General features: G+C 41.8%; 1 protein-coding gene across 1 annotated transcript; it reads left to right on the top strand.

Annotated features, from left to right (window-relative positions):
* Positions 1 to 777: 777 nt before the first annotated feature.
* Positions 778 to 7150, top strand: CD24 (CD24 molecule). The gene is made up of 2 exons (XM_089777203.1): positions 778 to 934; positions 5195 to 7150. The coding sequence occupies exons 1-2, from the start codon at positions 872 to 874 to the stop codon at positions 5381 to 5383; spliced, it is 252 nt and encodes an 83-aa protein (XP_089633329.1). The 5' UTR covers positions 778 to 871; the 3' UTR covers positions 5384 to 7150.
* The last annotated feature ends 18561 nt before the right edge of the window (positions 7151 to 25711 follow it).

Genomic DNA, 25711 nt, shown 5'->3' with positions numbered 1-25711 from the left:
ATGATGAGCTTTCGTGGGCCAGACCCACTTCCTCAGATCAAATAGTGGAAGAAAGTAGTCACAACCATATATACCAAAGGATACAATTAAAAAAATGAACAAATATGAAAAGGACAAATCACATTGCAGAACAGAAGGGGGATGCGGGGGGGGGGGGGAGGAAGGAAGGTAAGTGTCTGTGAATTGATGATATTAAAGGTAGGGAGAGTGGGATGTTTGTGAGTTAATGGTATTACAGGTGATAATTGGGGAAACTGTCTTGGTAATGGGTGAGATAGTTCAAATTCTTGTTAAGTCCTTGTTGGCAAGTGTCGAATTTTAACATGAATGACAGTTCAGAGGATTCCCTTTCAAGTGCAGATGTAAAAGGTCTTTGTAGCAGAATGCAGGTGGCTAAGTCATTTAGAGAGTGTCCTTTCTGGTTAAAATGGCAAGAAACTGTTTTCTCTTTGTGATCTTGTCTGATATCTGTTTTGTGGGCATTAATCCTTTGGCAAAGTGTCTGAGATGTTGGTTAGTCATGTTACTGTGAGACTGATCTATCAGCTTCCCTGCCCTGCTGCTAACGAAACCATGAATTCGGGCTACTATGGCTCTTCGGGGTGAGCACTGACTTGGCCCTATCCCTAGGGCAAGGCAGACACTTGAAGCCAAGAGGAGGGGACTGTGGGGGAGAGACGGGCGGGAGGCAGGGCAAGGGCAGGGGAGGAGGAGGCCCAGGAACAAGAGGGGGCGGGTCTCGCAGGGAGGAGGGCTAAGGGGAAGGCACCGCCCGGTGGCTGCTGTCGCCCTATAAAGCCCAGAGCCGGAGCTCTCCACCCCGCCTGCCTGCAGGTAGCGAGGCAGCAGCGGTAGCAGCAGCGGACGGGCCATGGGGACGGCGCTGGCAGCGCGGATGGGGCTCCTGCTTCTGGCGCTTCTCTTCCCCCTGCAGGTGAGCCAGGGCTCCCGGCGCGCCCCCCGGCCAGCTAGCCCCCACAGCAGCCCGCCTAGGGGATCGAGCCCGCAACTCCGGCCCCAGCGGCAGCCCCGGCTGGATGCCCCGCACGCTGAGGGGGGATGCTCGCGGCTGGAGTGCGAGGGGGGAGGATGGTCGGCCGGGGGGTGTGGCTGGGGGTTTACCCGGAGCCACAGGTGATGCGAGCGCCCGTCTCCAGCAGCGCCCCGGGGGCTCCTCCTGCAGAGGCTGGGCGCCGCTGGGCCCCTCGTGGCAGGAGCTCTCCATTGGGACACTCGATCGGGAGCAGTTTGCTCCGTGGTCCTCCCTCCATTCCGTGGGGAAACTGGCCCGGCCGGGCTGGAGCCGGGCGGTGTGCGAGGCGGGAGCGGTGGGTCCGTTTAGCTCAGCCCGGCATCGCCTGACCGCTATCGAGTAACGCCTTTACAAATAATCCCGAGCTTGATTTCCTTTCTGGCAAGGGAATTCCGGGGGGGGGGGGGGCACAAATCTGTATCCCAGCGCAGAACAAAGGGGCCAGCTTTTCTTATGGGAGGAAATCCACACACCAGAATCTCCATTCTGAAGCAGCCATTGTCCCAGGCTGGGGAATGGATGATCCTGAGCCAAAGCACATGCAAAAAACGCGGGAGAGGAGAAAGTTTGGGGTCAGAGCCTCAGCCATAGACAGGGCAGGCTGGCCGATCTCCCTGAAAGCACCATACATTATTCACACCGCAGGCCAGCTGTTAGCAGGATCACATCCATAGAGATGTACATTAGGGATGTTAAAAATTATTTAATATGGTAACCATGTGACCGCTAAAACTCTTAACAGTTACACGGTTACATGCCCTGTGGGTTCTGCAGTATAAAAGCTTAAGTTTAACTTTTATACTGCAGAGCCCGCAGTGAAACCTCCCTGGGAGTGGGACTTCCAGTCTAGCTCCTGGTGAGGAGGCTTTGCTGCTGCAGGCGGCTCTTATCGGTGGACTCCCTTGCCTGCCTGTCTCCAGGGGAGGAGGCTTGGCTGTCCTGCCACTGTAGCCTGATCACAGCATCAGCTTATCAGTTAAATGGTTAACTGGTTAAACTCTAACATCCCTAGTGTACATGGCAGCAGCCTTTGCAAGGCCATGTTGTCAAACTTTCAGATAGCCCTGCATTTCCTGGGTCCTAATCCACATCATGCAACAAGGACTGTGGCTGGGCAGCATCACTAAAGTGTCATCTCTCACTGAGAGACCACTGAGCCAGGAAGACAGTAAAATAATGGCACATCTCTCCAAAAGCTCATTTGAACATGTTTCTGCTCCAAGTAAATAAGGTTCTTCTGTTCTCCAGAGTTCTTTGTAAACTGGGCACTTGTGCAGCCCTTCAGGAGAGATAGGTCTAGACTACATCTCTCTGTCAGCAGAGGGATGTCAATGAGGCACTTTGAAAGTGCAAATGAGCCAGGGATTTAAGTATCATGCGCTTCATTTGCATAATTGCATCATGGCGCTCTTTCGAACAAGCACCATTTCGAAAGTAAAACTCTAGAGTACAGGATCTTTCGAAAAAGCCTGCTGTTTTTAAAAGAACTGTGTCTAGACCGCGGTTTTCCTTTTGAAATGGTGCTTGTTAGAAAGAGCGCTATGATGCAATTATGCAAGTGAAGCATGGGATATTTAAATACTTTCGAAGTGCCTCATTTACATCCCTGTGCTGACAGAGGGATGTAGTCTAGATGTCCCCTCAAATGCCACCCAGCTAATTAGAAGAGCACCCACAGCTAGGTTTTGTGTTTTTACTGAGGGTGTGAGGGTACACATAAAATTATTCTGCACATGGAAAAGATTGGCAGGATCATTGCCCCGCTCCCCCTGAATTGAGTGGGAATCTTGCCCGTGACTTCAAAGGGAGCAGGATCAAACCCTAGGAGCATGTACAGAGATTGATACCATTTTAACTTATTGCAGACTTGGCTCCTTGTGCTCTTTGAAGTTGTAGAAATTGTGGCAGAACTGAGCTTGGGCTCGAAAACCAGCCCTTAATGCACTGAGGAAAACTTTCCCAATGTGAACTGAAAGCAAACTGGTGTAGTGATGGCTGCCCATGTCAAAAGTGAAAGTTGCTTGCCTCAGTGGAGGGTTAGTGCTTCAATCAAATTTTGACACCTGAATGTCAATTATCATGTCAGAAAAGTCCCAGGAATGAGAGTATTTATCTAAATGGCTTCCCAGTCACTTTCCCAAAATCCCCCACTTACTAAATTTCAGCTTCCCTGCTGGCAGTGCAAACCAATGCCCTGTTTTCAGTACAAAATTCTGCTCCATGCTGAAAACATAGGTGCAGCATAAAAGTTACTTTGACATCAAACTTTTGGTTCCCAGTGCCTTCATTTTTGTTTGAACCTTTTAGCACATTCTGGGAGACAAATGAAAGTCTCTTGGGCTGGATATTAGCTCCAGCTCTCTGTGTCCATAACTAATCACTTCTGTATTTCAATAATGTGGAAAGTGTGTATGTGTATCCTTCCCTCCTCCTCTTTCTCCTTTTGTTTAATTAATTTAACTTTGTTAAATTTCTAGTGTGCCTGGCAAGTAAGGTCCTAGTAGGCTGAAATAATCTTTAAAATGTCATGAACCTATCCCTATAAAGCCATAATGGAAATCAGCATAGATGACTTTCATGTTACCTCAAAAGGTAACCCCACTTCTGAGGTCTGGCCCACGTAAGCTCGTCACCTATTAAACCATCTTGTAAGTCTTTAAAGTGCTACATAATTTTTCCTTTTGTTTTAGCAAGATCAGACTAACACGGCTACCTCTCTATTACTATTTCATGTTACCTGGCTTTGTAACCCCATATTATAGATTTGGCAGGACCTGCCAAACTGTCCTGGACTTCCAGTTAAGTTTTCTTTAGCTATGTACCTCATTGTGCCAGCAATAACAGGTATGTTCTCATCAGTACAGTTCCATTGTTGTCTCATCTAGTTACAAACAAGCTGAACTGATGCGGGACCAGGGAGTCTGAAGTTACTTAATACTCTTGCACTGACCTGCTTCAAAGAAATTACACAGTCAACGCAAGAGCTAGTACTACGGTAGACTTTTCACCATGAAGTGTTTATATTTTTGTGTACGAGTTTAAAAAAAAAGTCTAATTCAGACAGTTAACATTTTCCTACTTAAAAATAACAAAGCAGGACTCAAGCTGAGCTGGTACAGTTCCTCTGTTCAGTTATGGTATTTTAATAAAGAACTAAGTTTAATAAATGTAGACAGAAGATTGAATGCCTCCCTTCTCTGCCTTTGGCATACTCAAACGAGCAAATGGGTCCCTATAATAAATAATTTGGATCCTTGGGGGGACATATTTTGTAGGGAACTGAGGCTATGTCTAGACTTCAGGCTTCTTTCAGAAGAAGCTTTTCTGGAAGAAAACTTCTGAAAAAATTTCTTCTGAAAGAGAGCATGTACGCTACCAAAGTGCATCAAAAAAGCGATCTGCTTTTTCAACAGATAGCGTCCATTCAGTGTGGATGCTATCTTGCACGTAAGCTGTGATTACTATGGGCGGAGTGGCCACCCGGACACCTGTACTTTTTCCTCTTTCCTCTTCTGTCAAAGAAACGCTTTCTTCCCCGTCTACATACACCTTTTTCCGAAAGAGTTCTTTCGGAAAAGGTGTTCTTCCTTGTAGAAGGAGGTTTACCAATGTCAGGAAAAAAACCCTGTTTTTGTTTTTTTGTTTTTTGTTTTTTTTAATCTCAAAATAATATGATTGCAGTGTTGATGTGAATTTTTTTTTTAAGAAAAAACGTCTGTTTTTCCGAAAAAACTCTGTAGTATAGACATACCCTGAGAATAAAATTGAGCCATCTGCCCATTCTTACATGAGTCACTGCTTTGGTTTGTTTCCTTTTAATTTTTGCTTGAATTTTTTGGGTGAATTTTTCAAATGGAGAAACTATTTCTCAGTGGTATTTTGGTATTTAGTTCTCAGTTCACACAGTGTTGCTGTTGAACATATTACAGGGAAGCTACTGTAAGAAAACGTCAGCCACAGAAACTTGCCTGCCCACTCAATGAAATTTAAGTTGTCTTTGCCCTTAATAATTGAATGATGGAGGACATGTGTAATTGGTAGTGTGCATCATGTTTGAGTGGCACTCGCATGAATACTCCCTCATACAAATATTGCCATCAGATGATGGCTTTTAGTGAAAAATATAACATTTTCCCCCTTAACTTTTTTTGTACGTTATAGACTTACTGCACCCAAAATGGAACAACCCCAGCATTCTCCAGAAATAATTCTACAGCAAGTTCCACTTTTATGCCAGCTGTCACAAATTCACCGAACAATACCACCATGCAGGGAAATGGAAATTCCCTGCATTCAACCACAGCTCTTGTCTTCCTTCTCTCAATTTCTCTTCTACATTTTTGCTGTTAAGCATCTCTGGCTGGGAAACAGCTACCATTCCCCACCCAAAAATTGAACCTTTTGAGCTGGCGACATCTGCAAACCCAGCATGAAATGAACCAGACAAAACTTCTGCATCAAAGCACCTTGATTTCATTCCATAGTTTAATTGGTACCAGTCTGATCTAGAGAATCTCTGTCTTCGATGTTCCAAAGCTGAATGATGTGAAAAGGATTTGATCAACTGCAACCAGAAAGTAAATGAAAGGATTCTAGCACAAAGCCAGCAAGAATTTGAAAAGCAAGATGAAAGCATAACGAAATGATGTTCAGAATTTCTGATTTCAAGATGAGAAGATGTAAAACGCAACAGTAAACAAAGGGTAAAGACTTCCCTTTAGGGGGTGGGATTAAAAAAAGGGTAGATGGTAATTCTAATGGTGCAAAATAAGGAGTTGAGGGGGTTTATTTTTCACTTAAATTAATTGACGTCTATAAGCTCATAAAAAAACCCCTAAAATATACAAAAAACTTATGAGTCTCTCTGACTCTACAATTATTGAAATGAATCCAATAGAAACAAAACAGTAACACTAAAATGGGTTTCTTCTAGTTTCCTCTTTGCCTGGTATTACCCTGAGGATAAAATAGGACACTAAACTTTTACATGAAATTCTTTCTGTGAATATTCAACCATTGAATATCTGGGGCAGTTTAAAATATTTAGGAATCATTGTTTATCAGAAGAGCTGGATCTGACACTTTATTTAAATATTTGTGTATTAAACCATATGTGCCAGAGGAAGGAAGTACTGGAAACTCAGAAGAAGCCCAGGAGCATTTTATAAATGTGGTTTATACAAAATAATGTCAAGGGAGAAACATCTCTCCCAGCCTGCTCCTCAAATTCAATGATTTCCAGTTTGTTTGGCTCCTGATCCCTCCTTAGTTGCGAAGTGTTTGTGGAATCTCTTGAGTAATTCTCAAATACTGTGTGGGGTTGGTTGGTGGTTTTTTGTTGTTGTTTTTTTGTTCTGGCACAATTTGAAGAACTTTCACTGTTTTGAAGATTTTCAATAGTGACGTTTTACTTTAAAGATTAGTTAATTTCGGTTTGGGGGAAAGCACTGAAAGCCAAAAATCAGAAATGAAATGATTGGAAGTTGGTAAAGTTAAATCAAGTTTAAAAAAATAGTTTTTTGTATTACATCTGTAAATACTTTTTTTTTAAGTATGAATCAACAATGCTACACTTGCACAGATGTTTCTCTAGCATCAAACATTTTAAGTACATGGTACTCCATGCAAAACTGGCTCTAGTGAGGCAAGTTCAACTATCTTGATGCTAAAATCTTTTTTTTTTTTTTTAATTTGAACAAGTAATGGCCATTGTTGTTGATATGTTCAGATATGAATATTTAGATTGCCCAATACAAATTCATGTCAAATCACTAAATTGTTCGTTATTTCAAAAAAAATCCACTATCTGATTTGTCAATGATTTTAATATCGATGAAGACAGTAAAATATTAAGGATGCGGTATCATAAATTATTGCTTTTTGGGTTGGGTATGTATGAACACTTCCTTTGTTTTTGTAAGCGGTTAATGTTTGTATAATTATGCTTTGATTCATTAGCTATTGATTTTCAGTGGACATAAACTGTAAATAAAGAAATAAAATGCTAACTGCCCTCCCATACCATCCTTCTCCAGAATCTTGTAACTCACCTGCACAGTATAAATAAATTGTTCAAGTAATACAGTATTTGTGATTAAAACTGGCAAGATCTAGAAATGCTGAAGCCTAATTAGTTTTATTTCTCCTTATCTTTTAGGGCTTAGTTGTACACTAAATCTGCATTGTGCTTTGGCACTGGAAATGTGAGACTAGATTCATCTCTTTCCATATATAATAACACTAACACTGATAGTAGCTATTTTATATAGTGACTTGTACTCTTCCTTCTTGGATTATAGTTCCTTTTGTTACTGATTTCAGACAAACACCAGCTGAGCAGTTTTTCCTTATTGTGATGATGTGAACATAAGAACAGCCATACTGAGCCAGACCAAATGTCCATGGAGCCCAGTATCTTGTCTTCTAACAATGGCTAATGCCAGGTGCCCCAGAAGGAATGAATAGAATGGATAACAAAGTGTCGACCATTTCCCAGCTTCTGGAAAAAAATGTGCTTATGTCACCAGCAGCAGCAGCTAACTTTTTGTTCTTCAAAACGGACAGTTTCTGGGTACTAAGTTTATACTGTAGATAGCCACATTTTTTATATGTAGGGAGGGCTTCCTATACATTGAAGAGATACCATGATAGTTTAAGAGTCTACTATGTTTGGGATAAAAGACACAGCCTTGGCAGGAACAGCTACTTGTGAAATACTTTCTGAAAAGTTAAAGTTCACTGACTCAAAACCTGCTTCTATTTTACAGCTCAAGTGGCTCATTCATTTTTCTTAAGACATAGCCCTTTAATCACTCTTAAATCTAATGCCATTCCAGGAGCTTGTGCTATGTTTATTCATTATATACGAAGAAATACTTTTTCAGAAGGATTCAAGTATTATTTTACAGGCAACAGTTTCCAACTGCAATGAGACCCCTCGCATGGCCTCTCCAGGCTTAGAAGACAATGTTGAGAGGCAGGCCTTAGATTACTTTCTTAGTTTTCCAGTAGACTGAACAAATTCCAGAAGCAGGATGAATACATCAAAGCACCCTGTCAGTATTTATCATGGAATCTGTTGGGAGTATAAGAGTGAAACTGTTCACTTACTAACTACTGATCCTATCTGAATGCCCTAGAGGAAAACATAATGATCAAATGCTGCATCCACCTTTAACTGGCTGTATGTTTTAGAAATGTCTAGTAAACATTGCATGAAAGTACAGTAATAGCAGAAAACTCACCACTATCCGCTGCAATTCACCAAAGCATAATTCAAGCAAAAGGCATTAACACATGATTAAAGTTGAGCGCTTAACAATGTTTTGCTGAGTTAATGGTGGGGTTTTTTTGGGGGGGAAGGGAGTAGTAATATTAAATGGCCTTGCTGATTTTTTTAATAACATGCTTACATTTTAGAGCTGTCTGAGTTTATCAAACCAGATCAGTGAATTAGAAAAGATGATCCGGTAATTTATACTTTGCTCCTGTAATTTAATCACAGAACAAAGGAATCATTGATGAAGAAATCTACATGGAGAAGAGAACAAGAAGTCATTAAATAACAAGAAAGGGACATAATGGGGACCTACACATTTAATACCCTCTTCCATTTTTAGAAAAGGGCTGTAATAAACATTATCGCTACTCTCTATAGCTCTTGTTTTTACAGAACTACCCAAGTGGAGTGGGTCTGGATAGTGTATCTTGTAAGAGCTCTTTGCAACAGTTGTGTATCTGTTTGAAGCAGGACACAACATTCATAGTAAACAGATGCTAGTTGTGTGGGGTCAGCGTAAAGTCTAAAGTAATCATTAAAATTAAATGGGCTAAAATGAGCACTTACAGTTTGTGTGCAGCCTACTGCTCCTTCCTCTGCCAACATTAAACCCTGAATAGCTTTTTGTTTTTAAAATACAGTTTTTGTAACTGTAATTTAGACTCTGCAGGGCCTCTGACTGGACAAGCTCCCATTTAACATAAAACCGCCAAGAAAATCACACTGGGCCAGCTCCTGCACTAGTGCCATCAATGGTGCATTTGCTATCACTCTCTGGGAGGGCTCCCCCCCTTAACAAGGTACAAATCAAGAAGTACTGGCTTGGCTCCCTTTCAATGAGCCTTTAGCATAAGGGCATAGCCATAGGAGCCAAGCTGAGCCATCCATGAGTGACTAGAGATACTGACTGCTCAGCCTCAAAACAAAGACATGCTTTCAGATTAGCCTGGTAGTATTTTGAACAGACTTGGCTAGGGTGCCAGATGGTTTCAACAAAAATACCAGACACATTTGACATTACATCACAATCTACATTACCGGACATTTATATTTTCTCAATTTGTTTCCCGAACAAATACTGAACTGTCCGGTTCAAAACCGGACACCTGACAACCCTAAACTTGGCCCAATTCCTCAAACGCTTGCTCTTGTGAGCGGCACTTAGTTGCACGTATGGGCCTGCTTGTTTGTGTGCATGTTTTTAGGGTCAGGCTCTTTATTTGCAATGTGTTTTCCCAAATCAGTTTTTTTTCCCTAGGCTCTGGTTTCATAGTCAAGCTTACAATGCACGGTTGTGCTTGAGAACTCCCACCGTGCGCATATCAGAGGCAATTCTCATGTGCTCTGCTTTTCGCTTCCAGTCAGTCTGTTAGAGGCTTTGATTTCCATACTCGACTGAAATGATTTCGGTCAGGCTGTCATTCAGCAACTTGATTGTCATGCGAACAATTGCAAATGTTTCTTCTTTTTGGATTAAAGAGACCTTTGAAAGAGGATCTGTGTCTGCTCTGCTTGTTAGCCACACAGGACACTAGGTTACACCAGTTGACATTGCATTTGTTACAGGGTTTAGATCTAGTATTACCAAGCAGAATGAAGAAAATAGCTATTTTAAGCCCATCATTTTGTCTACAATAGCTTTTCAAGAGCTGTTCTAGGCTTTCTGTGATATGCGTTTTAAGCATTATTGTTTTCACTATTATGCTGTAGCCTTGGGAAAGAAACTTGATGCTCACCCTTTGGTTATCACCTTTTGGTTAGCCAGGTAAAACTCTCGGCTTCTTGCTCAGGACTGCATGATGGTTATAGTTTAAAGGCACTCACTGAATGTCCCAGCATTGCAGAGGAAATGTGACCCATTTTGCACAATACAACCAAAATTTTAAACTAACAAACCCTATGTAGACATGATCAGTTACTTACTTTGGAATCTTGTTACAACAACTACAATATTCATGCTGTAACTAAATGAATACATTAGCTTCTAATATTTTCAGATATCATCTTCACCCTGGGTCCCCTCTGCTTCCTGGGTAGCAGGTCCTGAACTCTAATGATGGATGGGACTGCACTATAAAAACATTTATTAAGTCAGTAGGGGTACATCAGGGAAGCTATGTTGTGCTGGCTAAACTGAATGTTCAAATGCCAAAAGAGGCATTTTGAATGACAGCATGAAAGTGATTTCCTGAGTGACACAAATTATAACAGAGGATAATGGCTTTGTAAAGCAATCACTTTTTTTTCAAACTTTTTGGAAACTCTGAAACTAGTTGCTAGGATTCAACTCTTTTGCCAGCTTTGCTTAGTGAGTACAATCGAGACTGTAGGCTTATGATACAACATGTACGCTTTACATTACATGATGTTACTTATATGGTTCTACTTCAATAGGGGTATGTCTAGACAGCATCCCTCTGTCGGCAGGTAGACATTGCAAATGAGGCAGGGATTTAAATATCTCATGCCTAATTTGCATAAAAATGTCTGCCGCGTTTTGCCGACTCAGCACTTTGTCTGCAAAAATTGGCAGTCTAGAGGGGGATCTGTCGAGAAAGAAAGCTTTTTTCGAAAGATCCATTATGCCTCCTGCAAGGAGGTTTACAGGATCTGTTGAAAAAGGCTTTCTTTCTCTACAGATCCCCCTCTAGACTGCCACTTTTTGCCAACAAAATGTTGAGTCGGCAAAACGCAGCGGCCATTTTAATGCAAATTAGGTGCGGGATATTTAAATCCCTGCCTCAGTTTCAATGTTGACCTACCTAATCTGCATCCCTCTGCTGACAGAGGGATGCTGTCTACACATATCCTAGGATACATGATGTACCAGATGTTTTGCCTCTTTCAGGTTGAGGTTAAGTACAAAATAAGGAAAAATGGGGCAATATTCTAATTCAATAAGGTTTTAATGTAGCTGTTTGAATGTTTTCTGTTTGTTTTTTTAAACAACATTTTTGGGATGGGTGGGGAATATAGTGTTGTTGTTCATCCATCATGGTCGATGAAAACCTCAACAACAATAAGTGCTTTAAGACTGGATACAGTGTGTCCGAAGATGACTTATCAGGCCAATTCGAGCACCAAATGTTCTGGAACATGTTATGAATGTAACTATGAATATGAATATGAATATGTGTAGGCATTGCAATCATTGTGCTGGTAGCTTTGGACTTGCGCAGCACGCGCTTGTGTTGTGCTTCAGAGATGCGCCTTGTTTCGAGAGCTTGGCATCCCTTGATGTGACTTCTATGTCAATGTTAACTGCATGGGAAAGAGTGCTGCCGAGGTAAGTGAACTGGTCCACTGCCTGTAGCATCCGCCCTGTGACTGTGATTGTGGGTTCTGTGTACGGTGCATAAAGGATAGGCTGATACATGACTTCGGTCTTTCTGCTGTTAATGGTGACTCCAAAGTTGTCATAAGCTGTGCAGAACTTGTCCACACTAACTTGCATCTCTGCTTCAGAGACAGCATTCAAGGCACATCGTCGGCAAACAAGAAGTCTCTCAGAACAGTCTCTTTCACTTTGGTGATAGTCTGAAGTCTCCTCAGGTTGAAAAGATTCCCGTCCACTCTGTACTTAAGGCTGATTCCGGCAACGCTGTCCTGGAAGGCATCATTCAGCATAGCAGTAAACATGATGCTGAACAGTATAGGTGCGAGTACACAGCTCTCTTTGACGCCATTGGTGACTGGGAATGCCTTAGAAGATTCTCCACCGTTTAGCACTCTGGCCATCATGCCATCATGAAACTGGCGTACCATCTGAATGAATTTGGGGGGGCAGCCAAACTTTGACATGATCCTCCACAGACTTGTCGGCTGACAGTGTCAGAGGCTTTCATGAGGTCAACAAAGGTTATGTAAAGATCATGATTCTCCTCCTGACACTTCTCTTGAAGTTGGGGAATATAGTACACTTATAATCATTGCTTTCTTTGGCTATGTCTATACTGCAACGCTATTTTGGGATACCAGAGTATCCTGAAATAGCTATCCCGCATCTTCACAGCAAGCCCGTTATTTTGGGCTTGCTATTCCGACGTCTCTGTAAACCTTATTCCATGTGGAGGAAGGGACATTTTGCAATAGAGTGTTATTTAGAAATTTAGTGTTGTATAGACAGCGCCAAATTACGAAGATCAAAATAAGATACGCAATTTGTGTAGTTCAACTTACATATCTTATTTCAAACTATGGTGCAGTGTAGACTTTGTTTTTATGTACAGTAATACTATAACAAGCATTGATTAACTGAGCAGGAGTTTAAAAAGGATTGAACATCTATATAGCTAACAATAGCTGTCAGAGTTACAATAGCAAGCATTGGGGCAAAAGTTTTGGAAGGGGAACAACCTTCATGCTTTAGGGCACAAACCAATATTTAAATAACGGGGATCAGGAAGAAATATTTCCCATGAGTAGACTATCCCATAGCTGCCTACTGCAGCATTTCTTACACCTTTTTGTGAAGCATCTGTTGAAGGCAGGATATTGGATTAGAGGGACCCATTGGTTCGTTCTGTCATGGCAATTTCTTTCTACAAAATCAACATAGTTTCAAAATAATCCTGAGGAAGGGATGCTTTTAATGAAAGAGGGATGTCTCTTAGCATTTGAGAGATCCGACCATGCCTCAGTCAAAGAAACTTGATATAGCTGCCTGTCACTCATTTTGTTTTACATCTCTACTACAAAAAGGAATTTCTTTACACATCTCTTAGGATTTATTTTATTTTTGTTTGTTGCTCTTTCATAGGTATTCAGCAGTATCAGCAAATGATCCTTAACTCTATTTCTACTACTTTGATTTTATAATCTAGAAAAATACTAGAAGATCAAGTAACAAGAACAGTATTTTATATCTCGATTGGTCACACACAATAACAATAACAATAATAGTAATACAGTTGACAGCACAGCTGACAGCTGAGATGGGCTGGTTGAGGGTTTTAGCCCTGCACTGCTCCTGGCTTCAGCCCCATGGGAGGTGCTGGGGCTTGGACCACTGGGCTTCAGTGGTAGGGTCCTGGAGTCCCCCTCAAAGGGCTTTTGGAAAACTACTGTCCTAGGACAGGAACATGGAGCTAAATTGGTTTCTGCTTCCCAAGTAGGGTTTTTCCCCTTTGTATTATGAGCATAAATCCATGGGGTTCTGCGGGGGGGGGGGGGTTGTTTGTTTGTTTGTTTGTTTTTTTAACCCTGGGTGCCTAGTTTCAAGGGGGAAACTTGCCAAAAAAAGATTATGGATAAGGTGCAATGCCATTTTAATTACAGCTCAAGGGGAAGGTAGCATTTAGAATTGGATCTCAAGGGTCATCTCAGAGCCCAAAACATCCCTAATATGGCAGGGTTTCTTTCTTGATGACCTGGGTTAGAGAATAGGACCACAGTTCTTCACCTCCTGTGCCTCCTAGAGCCCAGTCCCCTTAATAAATCACTGGATCTTGTACACCAGGTGGCCAAGCATTTGTATCTCTCTTCAGAACCAAAATTGCTTTCTTCACTCCTTTTTCCCTACCCCCAAAGAAGCCATTCAGGTGTGTCTCCTCACTGCAAGGTTTGATGGTCAATCTGGCTACGTCTAGACTACAGAGTTTTGTTGGAAAAATGGCTATTTTTCTGACAAAATTTGAGTTACATCCACACTGCAAGCACATTCTTTTGACAGTAAATTGAAAGAACAAAGGGCTTTTTGCGCAATTGGCAATCCTCATTCTATGAGGAAGAAGCCTTTTTCCAAAAGAGCTCTTTCTCAAAAAGGCGTGTGTGAATGGGGAAGAGGATGTTTTTTCAGAAGAAGAGGGAAGAGGAAAAAGCACGAGTGCCCTGATGCCCATTCTGTCCATAGCAATCACAGCTTACATGCGAGATAGCATCCAGGCAGTCTGGACACTATCCTTAAAAAAAGTGCATCCCTTTTTTTTGATGCACTTTTGCAGTGTGGAAGCTGTCTTTTGCAAAAAGATTTTTCAGAAGATCTCTTCTGAAAAAAGCTTCTTGTGCAAGAAGCCTGTAGTCTAGATGTAGCTTCTATGACCTCTTCCTCATACACCTGAGCTAAACTGCTCTGCTGCACCAGCTAATGGTATTCTGTCCCATAAGGGTGCATGAAGAGGGAACTGGAATTTGTGGTCAAAGAAGGAACTAACAGATCAGCAAATGGAAGAAGCCTGATGTGTATTCTAGTTGGGATCATGATAATGGAGTAGATGTCTTGGCTTCTTAGGGCACTCCAACTCAGTTTTCATTTGGCATGATGAGACAGCCCATATGCCATGCAATACTGGAGTGTGAGCAGGAAGTATTACCTTAATGTTTCAACCAGTTGCTGGTGCTCTTTGCAGTCTTCCAGGAACTAAAGCAACCCCTAGAATGGTACACTTGGTTGAATTGTTTCAGTTAGCCCTGATTCCTGCTGAATCGAAGCTCATTTTCTAATTCTCCTATGGAAATGTTATTTTTACATAGTCTGTCTGAACTTCCTTTTTAGCTTAATGTTATAATTGAGAAAAGTACATCTCTATCTCTATCAACACTACATCTTGTGATGTGTTTTATTCAACATATTTGCTCTGATCGATCTGCCATTTCTTGATTAGACCTAATTTTTCTATTTATAGACTAGTGAGTAGAGTGAGAGGTAATTTAGCATATCTACTGCTGCCTGAGTGGCATTGGAAACTTAAATCTCTTCTACTCTTTAAGAGTGTTAATTTGTTAATCTTTAAAAGTTACAAACCAAAATCAGCAACCACCATTGTGGAGAAGGGAACTGTTTGTGGTTAATTATTCTTGCAAATGGCAGAGTCCTTTTTTATATTAAAAAATGATTTATTCAATGCAATGAATCCAATAAACGTTACTGTAACTGGTACAAAATAATCCATTTAGTCTTTACTCTTTAAATTAAAAAGAATTTCCTTTTGGTATCTGTTTACCCTAACTTGGACTGAAGTAGTCCAATCCACCATTCATTCCCATTATTGGGTCACATGGATATGGGCACGAGGCTGAAAATTACTCTATGAAAGAGTAAATTTGTCTGAGATTTGAAAATTAAACTCTTTTGTTACATTGACAGTGATTTAATTTGGTCACAAAGATGGGCTCCAGTCTACTGAGAAATTGGGGAAATAAGGCAAGAGACTAACCAGCAGCAGGATCATATGTGAACATTAAAATTCAGAATGATGACAGGATGTATTTTATTTTTCTGATTTCAACTGCAAAGTATACTTTACCATTTGGCATTTTGCCATTTTAGTTAGAATATGGAAATTCTCGCTTGTTTCTCTGAGTGAATATAATGACAAGACAAAATTCTCTGAATCTTAGTCATGGTTTTGTCTCCAATCATCTCCGTTTTCAAAGCAAATAATTTTCTTTCAGAATGGGACATAATCTTCTGCCTGATAAACCAAAAAATTAAAGTGTATGGAGTCATTGTGGCAACAGAAGAGCTCATGGTGAAGAATGTTTTGTTGGTCTCTTCCAGTAAGAGATTAAATAATGATGATTTTAATTGACCATAGGGGAAATGCTTCCTGACAGTAAGAATCAGAAAAAGTCCATTCATCTATAATAAACAGTCTGAAAAAAAGCCTGTCTCCTACTGCATCTCAAACTATTTCTTGCATTCAGAAAAGTGCTATTGAAAACCAAGCCAGTCCTTTGCTGGCATACAGGCTAAAAGTAAACTGTTTAAGAACTAATTAGCTACATACAAGTGTGATCAGAGTCCCAGGAGAGCCAACTGAGGTCACTCAATTAGGATGAACTGCAAAGAATAGAAGCTTCAGGGGGTAGCCGAGTTAGTCTGTACAGAAAAAACAACTAAAGTTTTGTTAGGCTATAAAGTGCTACCAGACCATTTGTTGTTGGTTTTTTTTGCAAAGAATAGGACAGCCACTCCCCAAATCTGGTGGCTATTTCAGTACTTAGATTTACCAAGCCAGCACAAAACAATCACTATGCTACCTTACTGGTTACCCAGAAGCCAACAACACAGTTTCCTTAAAACAACTCAGCCTTAGGTCTCCACCCAGACACCACTTTAAATGAAGTTCTACCAGCCCCAAAGGATCAGACACATTACCTCCCACTTCAATGAATATTTCAAATATGCATTCAATGAATTTCAAATACGCATTTACAGCCAGTTCTTATTAACCAAAGTACAATTTATTTTTAAAAAGCACCGCTTTTGCTTAAAAGAGATGAGCACACATGCAAACATGAATGCAGTCCTGAGATCAGATTCATAGTTGAGTTCTATAGAGGCAAATAGCTCTTCTGGAGTTAGTCTATAGGTTATAGACCCAATATTCATTTTTCAGGGTGAATCCAAGCAGGCTTGACCTTGAAGAGTCCAATCCACAGTTTAACACTTTCCATGATAAACCATCAAGCAGATCTGAGAGAAAAAAAGATCAGGTCCCAAGGGTCTTTATACAATCCCAGGTTTCTCTTGAGAGCGCAATCTTGAGGCGAACTGTCATGATTATGAGGGTTAGCCATCAGCCTGGGGATTAAGGGGTTAACTACACCTAGCCAGGTGGAGTGACCAATAAGAATGTAGGTGGGACTTTTCAAACTGGGACAAAGGAATTTGGGTTTTTTTCTTCGCTCCTTTTGTCTCTCTGAGAGAGGTCTCTGCAGCTACAGAGAGGGACAAGCATGTCTCTCTCTCTCCAAGACACCATTCTTCATTTTCTGTAAATAGGGTAAAGTTTAGGTAGTCTCGTTAGGTTTTATTGTTTTAAGGATTGGGTATGGGATCTGAGATCTGGCACTGCTTACAAGATGTTTTGGCTTTTCTTTGTAACTAAGTTCTAGGCCCATGGAGTTTCTCCATGAGTATATTTTGTTACCTCCCTATCTAGTCATTATGTTGCAACAGGAATATTGTTGTAATAATAAAAAGTTCTTTCTTTTCTTTTATTAACCTGGCAGTGGTTAATAGTGTGTCTTGATTTTTATTTGAGGGGTGAGATTTCCCAAATGATCTTTCCCCTGGTTTCTTTAGCAACATTTGGGTGGTGGCAGCGGAAGTTTTATTCCCAAGATCTAGGGTTTTAAGATGTTGGGGGAAGTTTTAGGCCAAAGCCTGGTAGATAAGGCTTTGGGGTACACTTGCTGGCCCCCACTTCTGCATTTATCATGCCAGAGTGGGGAAGGAGCCATGACAGATAAGGCTTTGGTATACACTTGCTGGCCCCCACTTCTGCATTTATCATGCCAGAGTGGGGAAGGAGCCATGACATGGTGGCATAGCGGTGGGATTATTTTGAGAACCCAGGATTTTTAAAAGGGCACAAGTTTTCTTTTGAGTTGCAAGCTTTGCAGTTTTTTCCTTTTGTTTTTTCTTTTGTTTCTGGGCTGCCTCAGGGAGGGGCAGACCTTAAGCCAGACACAGACCTACCCAAACAGTTTGTTTTTTTTCTAGCTTTCGGGACAACTGGATAGCTAGGATAGTTAAGACAGGATGTCCAGCTCTAGGACAGATTCATTCCCCAAGGAGAGGGCAGGAGCAATTTATAGCAGCGCTTCTCCCCCCTCACCAATGCCTTCAATGTGGGATTATGCCTTAATGGCAGGCAGGTCTCTAACTGAAAAAGAGTTTGAATTTCTCCTACGGATGGAGGATGAGCGCGAGGAACGAGAACACCAGGCAAGGCTAGCACATATAGAAGCAGAAGCAAAGGCAAAGCGTGCACAGTGTGAGGCCGAGGAGGAGCGCAACGAACGAGAACACCAGGCGAGGCTAGCAGCAGCACAGGCAAGACTAGCGGAAATAAAGGCCGAGACCAGGCGAATAGAAGTGGAAACACAGGAGAGGATTGCTAAAGAGAAGGCCCCATCAACTGACCATCCTGCTCCCATGAATGTTCCAGTCCCTGTTCAATATCCCAGGAAACTCCAGGTCCAGGGAGTGGAAGAACAACAGAGACTGTATCCTCATGGGGGCTCAGTGGAGAACCATGTGGGGATGGGGTGTGATTATGGCATGAATAGTATGTATAATCAGGCAGATACCTTAACCCAGCCCCAGAACATGCATGAAGTTTGGGAAGGGGGTAAGTGTGAATCTGGGAAGTTGTCTGTGGCTAGTCAGTCCTATGGGGAGCCAGGTAAAAGTTTTCCTCAATGGTTGCCTGAGGGAGAGAGCTGTGTGTCTGTGAGTGAGGTTTCTGCATATCTGCCTGGAGTCTCAGAGAAGAGGCTGGTGTCAGATTTTTGGGCTCTCCCTGCCCTATTTCGGGAAAGTGTCTCTCTGGTGCAGTCTGGGGTGGCTGGCCAGAGTGAAAGTTTAGTTGGGGAAAAAGATCAAATTCTGGAGGGGGTTCAGTGTGAGCAACCTCTGTGTGTGGAGCCTGGCAGTTTGGTTGCTGAGGAGGGAGGTATGCATGTGGGGAAGGGTTTCTTCCCAGTTCCTTGTCTACCAGAGGTGCCTGTCAGCCTGGATTGGCTGAGGAGAGTGCTGTGGGCCCAGATTTAGCTCTGGGGGCAGCTGAAGCCCAGAAGGGGGAGGGGAAGGTATCTGATCTTCCCCCAGAGGAGTCTGTGTTTTCCTGAAAGGGGGTTGTGTGAAGACCTGCCTGTTCAGGGGATAGAGGGATCACAGGAGGAGTTGATGGTGGCTCAGCAGGGTGATGCTGCTGTAGAGCCACGGGAAGATGAGGTTTCGCTTGCAGAAAGTCATAAGGAAGAGGATCCTTATGGTGAGGCTGGCCAGCAGGTTGCTGTGCCTGAGGGGGGTAAAAGTGACTTGGGGATAGAAGGATCCTGTGAGGAGCAAAGGAATTCCATAGCCATAGTGAACAGGGGAGCCACACCCAGCCAGGCCTATGTCTGTGCGGGAGGGAGTTCACAACCTAAACCCACAGGGCATGGGGGAGGGGCAAGACTTGTGTTTGCCCAGGAAGATTGCAACTTTTTAAATGTAAAAAGCCAGAAATGTCAATGTACAGTTGGGGTGGATGTGTTCCTACTGCTTATGTTAACTTGCATAACCACTGTACTGCTGTTACTAAGAATGGTAACGATGTCCACTGTGCATGATTTTGTACCAAAACCCTGGAAACTGTTATAAGATGTACCCAAGGACACACTGGACGTTCAAAAGCTTTGGGACCCTGGTATTTCACTGTTAATACTTGTAATTAGTGTTGGAGCTTCTCACCTGAGAAGGGGCATTCCAAAATTGATATGCTGTGTGGGGAAGGGAAACTGAGGCACGGCAACATTTTGTGCAAAGGGACCCATGTAAGGTGTCTAATGAAAGCTTGTTCACTGTTGATCCTCTGTATGAGACATGTGTACATGTGTGATGTTTATATATGAAGGTTCTCATTAACAATCTTACTCTCGACATTTTCTTCCTTTCATTAATGTATCTTTAGAGTTTAGATTCTAAAGGATTGGCCCAGCGTGATCTTGTGGGTAAGATCTAAAGTGGAAATTGGCTTGGGACTGTGGCTGGGTCCTTTGGACCAGGAGGATCTGTTGGAGTTGGTGAGTGGGTTTTGTAACCTCTCACCTGTGTGTGGAGGCCTAAGTCTGGTGATGGCACCGGGAAGCTGGAGTGTCTAAGGGGTTTTGCTGGTGAGGCTTCCGGCTGACCGGGGAGGCAGCTGAAGTGCTCGGTATAATTTGAGGGGTGCCTGGGAAAGGACCCCAGTTGAGGGCGGTAAGTAGCCCTGGTTTTAAGCAATTCGCCCTGAGCTGACACCCTCAGTGGTGCCAAGACCTGGCCTGGTGTATGATAGTGGTGTATTTCGCAAGAGGCACAGAACCTGGTCAATTAAACTTTAGATCAAGACCCCACGTTATTCTAAATTTGATTTTGAGACTGAGAGTTTGATTGGTTAATGAGGCATTTGTGGACTCAACTACTTAATATTCTCTGTATAGCTGTGATGGTACTCTATGGATATGGAAGCATTTGCTTACTTTTCATGTCTTCAAGCATTTAGTCAAGTGTTCATAATGTAGTTACTATGTTTTATCTTAGACCTACAGGAAGAAATCACAGCCAGTGTGGCCAGAAGCTGTCCAGCACCGTCTGTGATTTGGTGGGCATGTCATGATTATGAGGGTTAGCCATCAGCCTGGGGATTAAGGGGTTAACTACACCTAGCCAGGTGGAGTGACCAATAAGAATGTAGGTGGGACTTTTCAAACTGGGACAAAGGAATTTGGGTTTTTTTCTTCGCTCCTTTTGTCTCTCTGAGAGAGGTCTCTGCAGCTACAGAGAGGGACAAGCATGTCTCTCTCTCTCCAAGACACCATTCTTCATTTTCTGTAAGTAGGGTAAAGTTTAGGTAGTCTCGTTAGGTTTTATTGTTTTAAGGATTGGGTATGGGATCTGAGATCTGGCACTGCTTACAAGATGTTTTGGCTTTTCTTTGTAACTAAGTTCTAGGCCCATGGAGTTTCTCCATGAGTATATTTTGTTACCTCCCTATCTAGTCATTATGTTGCAACAGGAATATTGTTGTAATAATAAAAAGTTCTTTCTTTTCTTTTATTAACCTGGCAGTGGTTAATAGTGTGTCCTGATTTTTATTTGAGGGGTGAGATTTCCCAAATGATCTTTCCCCTGGTTTCTTTAGCAACATTTGGGTGGTGGCAGCGGAAGTTTTATTCCCAAGATCTAGGGTTTTAAGATGTTGGGGGAAGTTTTAGGCCAAAGCCTGGTAGATAAGGCTTTAGGGTACACTTGCTGGCCCCCACTTCTGCATTTATCATGCCAGAGTGGGGAAGGAGCCATGACACGAACAATAGGCAACCCTGGAGACTTCCAGTAGACTTATTTCCTGAGCATCACTGATAATTATATAGATGAACATAAGGTAACTGCTTTCTATCAATCACAAATTTTCTATACACTTCAAAGAAAGTTGAATGCAGCAGGGAACCATTTGGTTACATTGTTAACCTCTAACAATATACAGAGGTAAACACACAAACTTTTTCTGTAACAGTATGTCCCTAAAGGTTGAATTTGGGTCATTTATCCTGCAATATGCTTAACCCTTTGTTGCCTCTACATCACAATGGGGAAGAGGAAACTGAAATAATTTGAGAGATTCTCAAACTGTTTCACATTCAAGTATATTTTAACAGATGATTTTGTGGACTACCTCTTTTCTAGTACAAGATCACCTAAAATGTCTGGGATTTTTTTTTACAGTCAACACTGAAAATGGAAGTTTGGGGCTGGTGAAAATGAAGTGTATTTTAGTTTCTCAATGCAATTCATCAAGTGCAAAAGCAAGGAGAGCATGCATCTTCACTCAGCTTCCATGGATCACCAGAAGTGGTTGCAGACCACAGTTGCAATCACTTTCCATATGGCTTTTGAAGCCATTGTGTCTGAGGAGAATTTCATGCTGTTGGCTGAAGAGAGTTACTGGAGGTGTTGATAGTCATGGACAAACAAAAGGACAGGGATAAAAACAGGGAAAAGTGCTGTAACTTGGTTTCCACTTTCTCCTGTCAGATTTCAGTGGCAGTAGGCTCAAGCTTTTAACGTCTGTGCCCTGGAAAAGGCTAGATCACCACTATATCTGCGCCTGCCATGAGATGAGACACAACTGACAGGTGATATGGCTGTAAGCAATGGCTCTGTAAAGTGATGCTCCTTGGACAGGATATTGGTATTTAGCTAGCTAATTATTGCTTTATGGGTGCTTTGTTGTCATACCACCCATGAGAGATTAAGGCAGAGTACAATCTTGGAGGAGGTAGAAGTCAAAAGGAGCATTTTCATTAGCTGGCGTAGAATGTTTAAGGTTCTCTCAGTACTATATAAAGCAAGGCAGTGGCAGAGCTGACATTTGAATCCAAAATTCCTGTTCTCCTAATCCCAGGCACAGTCTCTCTACCAGTCTGTTAGCAATGTTCCAGTTGTAAATGTTCCTAAGATTTTAAAAACTGAATATGAATCTCTTAAAATCAGTGAAAGAGCCCATGGAACTTCCTCCTCAGAGTGAATCCAAGATGAAGATGGAAACTAGGTTTCTGTAGAACCATACACAATCCTGTGCTTCTGTCCTGGATCTTGATTTGGCTCTTTATTTGGAACAATGCTCCTGAGCATTTGGGAGACATCCATCCCCATCTTTGCCAAACTTCTCTATGACCTTTGGTAAGTTATTTAGTCTCTGTGTGCCTCAATTTTTCATGTGTAAAACCTTCCATCCTCCCTATATTATCTGTTAAGGATGTCAGCTCTTCAGCTCAGGGACTGTTGTGCATGCATAGGCAACATCTGCCATGAGTACTCAGTCCTGATTGGTGTCTGTGAGCTTCCATAATCAGTTTCAACTTAATCAAAGTCTAGTGGAGTCTAGTTTTCTTCCTGTGGGTCCATCCTTATCTGCCCACTCTACAATGATACATCTTTACCTCAAAAGTCTCAGTGGTTAGTCATGTTAGTCTGTAACTTTAAAAACAAGTAGTCTTGTGGCAACTTAGAGCCTACCAAATAGATAGATAGATAGATAGATAGATTAGATCATGTGCTGTCTAAAGTGTTCCTCTGGGGTTATAGAAAACCTATTTTAAAGAGGGGAAAGAGCTGTTAATGGGCTGTGTTGCAGTCATGTATCTTAGGTGTGAGCAGGTGGTTGAAACTGTGGACGGCCTATTACCAGATTACTTCAAATAAAACTAAAATCTGATTGAGTATCATTTGTAAGAAGGAAACAGTTCATAAGTGTAACTAAATCAAGATGCTACTATGTGAGGTTTATGTTCAGTGGTAAATATGGGAACAGCGTGACCTGCAAGCTCTGCTCTTTCTCTTAGACTGGGACATGAGTCTCTGCAGCGGTTTGCCATAGAAACATGATGGAACACAGAAACAAACCCTACATCTTGGGGTCCCTTCTACCCCTATGGTTCTATGATGCTCAGACAAGAATAATCATAATTTTTAAAAGTGTATTTTCAGGCATGCAGTAAAGTCCTGCATATCCTAAGGTGACTTCTGGTGAGAACAGGAGAAACTGCTGTCTGTTCCCACACTGTGCAGCTGTCGGTGATTTCTTGATAGTGACCCTGCTTTTTCTTAGAAATGCTCACTTGTTGGCGCATGTAGTGATCATCCCCTGGGCGATGGGCACTACTTTGTTGTGCTCCTTACATGTACTGAAGTTGAGACACTGCTCTATTTTTTGATTGTGGAAAAAAGAGAAATAAGAATAAAATATCCAGGAAAGCTACAAGGGTGGGGATCTACTCCTGTTGAAATCAATGGGCAAAACTTCTGGCTTCAATAAGAGCAGGAGCAAGTTACACATGTGATTGCTTTAAATTGTAGCTTGGAAGTGAGACTGACTATTGAGAAAGTAACATTTTCATAAGGCAGTTTTTTTAGAACAGTAAAATTGCAAAGAACTTCAGACATATAGCTATTGACAAATGAAATGCTGCTGTTAATAATAAAGGCAAATTACTTTTGTGTTGTAGAAAGTTCTTAATATACCTAACTTGGCAGCTCAAAGTTCAACCAGTTGGAATATTAACTGGGAAAATATGGAAACTTAATTTTTGGGTTTAGGCACATTAGAAAAGTAGATACAAATCCTTACACTGAACTTGGGCATAGAAGAAATACAGTTAATACCATAATACGGGATATGTAATAACTCACTTACTGATGTGAAAATAGATACTTACTGATGTACACTAGCTGTCCATAAATTATAAAATATTCACACTTTGGTTATAGATAAGAAATCCAGATGAAATAAATAGGGATAGGGATTTAAAATGCACTTGGCATTAGCTAAATGCTACTTCCACTGACATCCATGGGAGCAATGCAGATATGTCAGTGCTCAGTACTCTTGCCAGTCGTGATCTCCACCGAGGATACAAGTGCAAATTGCATTAAAAAAAAACCCAGATAAATAAAATAATCATGTAGGTTGTAACACGCAGGCTGTGTCTACATTGGCACCCTTTTCCGGAAAAGGGATGCTAATGAGACAAGTCGGAATTGCAAATGCCGTGGAGGATTTAAATATCCCCCGCAGCATTTGCATGAACATGGCTGCCGCTTTTTTCCGGCTCGGGGCTTTGCCGGAGAAAAGCGCCAGTCTAGACGGGATCTTTTGGAAAATAAAGCCTTTTCCAGAAGATCCCTTATTCCTCTTAAAATCAGGAATAAGGGATCTTCTGGAAAAGGCTTTATTTTCCGAAAGATCCCGTCTAGACTGGCGCTTTTCTCCGGCAAAGCCCCAAGCCGGAAAAAAGCAGCAGCCATGTTCATGTAAATGCTGCGGGGGATATTTAAATCCCCCGCGGCATTTGCAATTCCGACTTGTCTCAATAGCATCCCTTTTCCGGAAAAGGGTGCCAATGTAGACACAGCCCAAGTGTTTGAAAGTTAGGGAAGATCAGAATTGAGATTGTTCATGGAACTTTAATTCTGCCCCTTTCATAGGTCTTGCATCTTATGATGCTCATGTCATTAAACCACTTACTACTGAGGCAAAGGAGTTTTGCCTGAATGTAAACTGCAGATTGACTTGGTTCACCTTTCAGTATGTCTACACTGTGCCACTATTTCAGGATACTTTTGGTATCCCAAAATAGCTATTCTGTGTCTTTGAAACAAGCCCGGGCTTGCTATTCCGATGTCCCTGTAAACCTCATTCCACAAGGATTAAAGGATGTTTCGGAATAGCGGATTATTCGTGCCAAATTATGAAATAAACTATTTTGAAATTAACTCGAAATAAGCTATGCAATTTGCGTAGCTCAAATTGCATAGCTCACTTCGAGCTAAGGGTGCAGTGTAGCTGCACCCTTACACTTCAGGGGCCTGAATCTGATCTCTTTGCACTAATATAAATCCCAAATCTATCTAGTGAGGACAATGATGTGAAGATGGGTGGGCTGGAAAAGTAACCAATAGTAGGGTATTTGAAACAATATTTCATTTTTTTTTTTTTTGTCTAGCTTCCCCACCCACTTTCTTCTTCAATCTGCTGTAGAAACTTTCTGGCCAACTCTGAAGACTAGTCATGTGAGCAAGGGATCTGGAATATGGATCCCTATGGCCAGGGGCGGATGAGGATTTTGCGGGGCTCAGGACAGCACAATTTTGCGGGGTCCCCCCTTTGACACGGGCAAAGAAGTAGTGCTGTCTATTTTCATATGAAAATCATATTTTGCCTGCCTGGATCTGGAGTTTCTCCTAGAGGCTATTGGCTATGCCTGGTAACATTCACAGAGGTACCCACCTTGGACTGATGTAGATGTACAGGAATGCATGGCGCTATAGCAATGCAAAGGGATTAAATGGTGCTTACAAATATTTGCATGAACAATTGTTGGATTTGGCCATGTCTATTTGTTAATATTCATGTAAGCCAGCTCTC

This window comes from Pelodiscus sinensis, chromosome 3 (genome assembly GCF_052426305.1).
Source record: "Pelodiscus sinensis isolate ZL-2025 chromosome 3, ASM5242630v1, whole genome shotgun sequence".
Classification (NCBI taxonomy): Eukaryota; Metazoa; Chordata; order Testudines; family Trionychidae; genus Pelodiscus; species Pelodiscus sinensis.
This window is presented reverse-complemented; position numbering and strand designations above follow the sequence as displayed.

What these genes read in the sequence shown, in the direction of transcription:
- CD24 (XM_089777203.1), top strand. Translation starts at nt 872, where the DNA reads ATGGGGACGGCGCTGGCAGCGCGGATGGGGCTCCTGCTTCTGGCGCTT. An exon ending in CGCTTCTCTTCCCCCTGCAG is followed by an intron (nt 935 to 5,194) that starts GTGAGCCAGGGC and finishes TGTACGTTATAG; the next exon opens with ACTTACTGCACCCAAAATGG.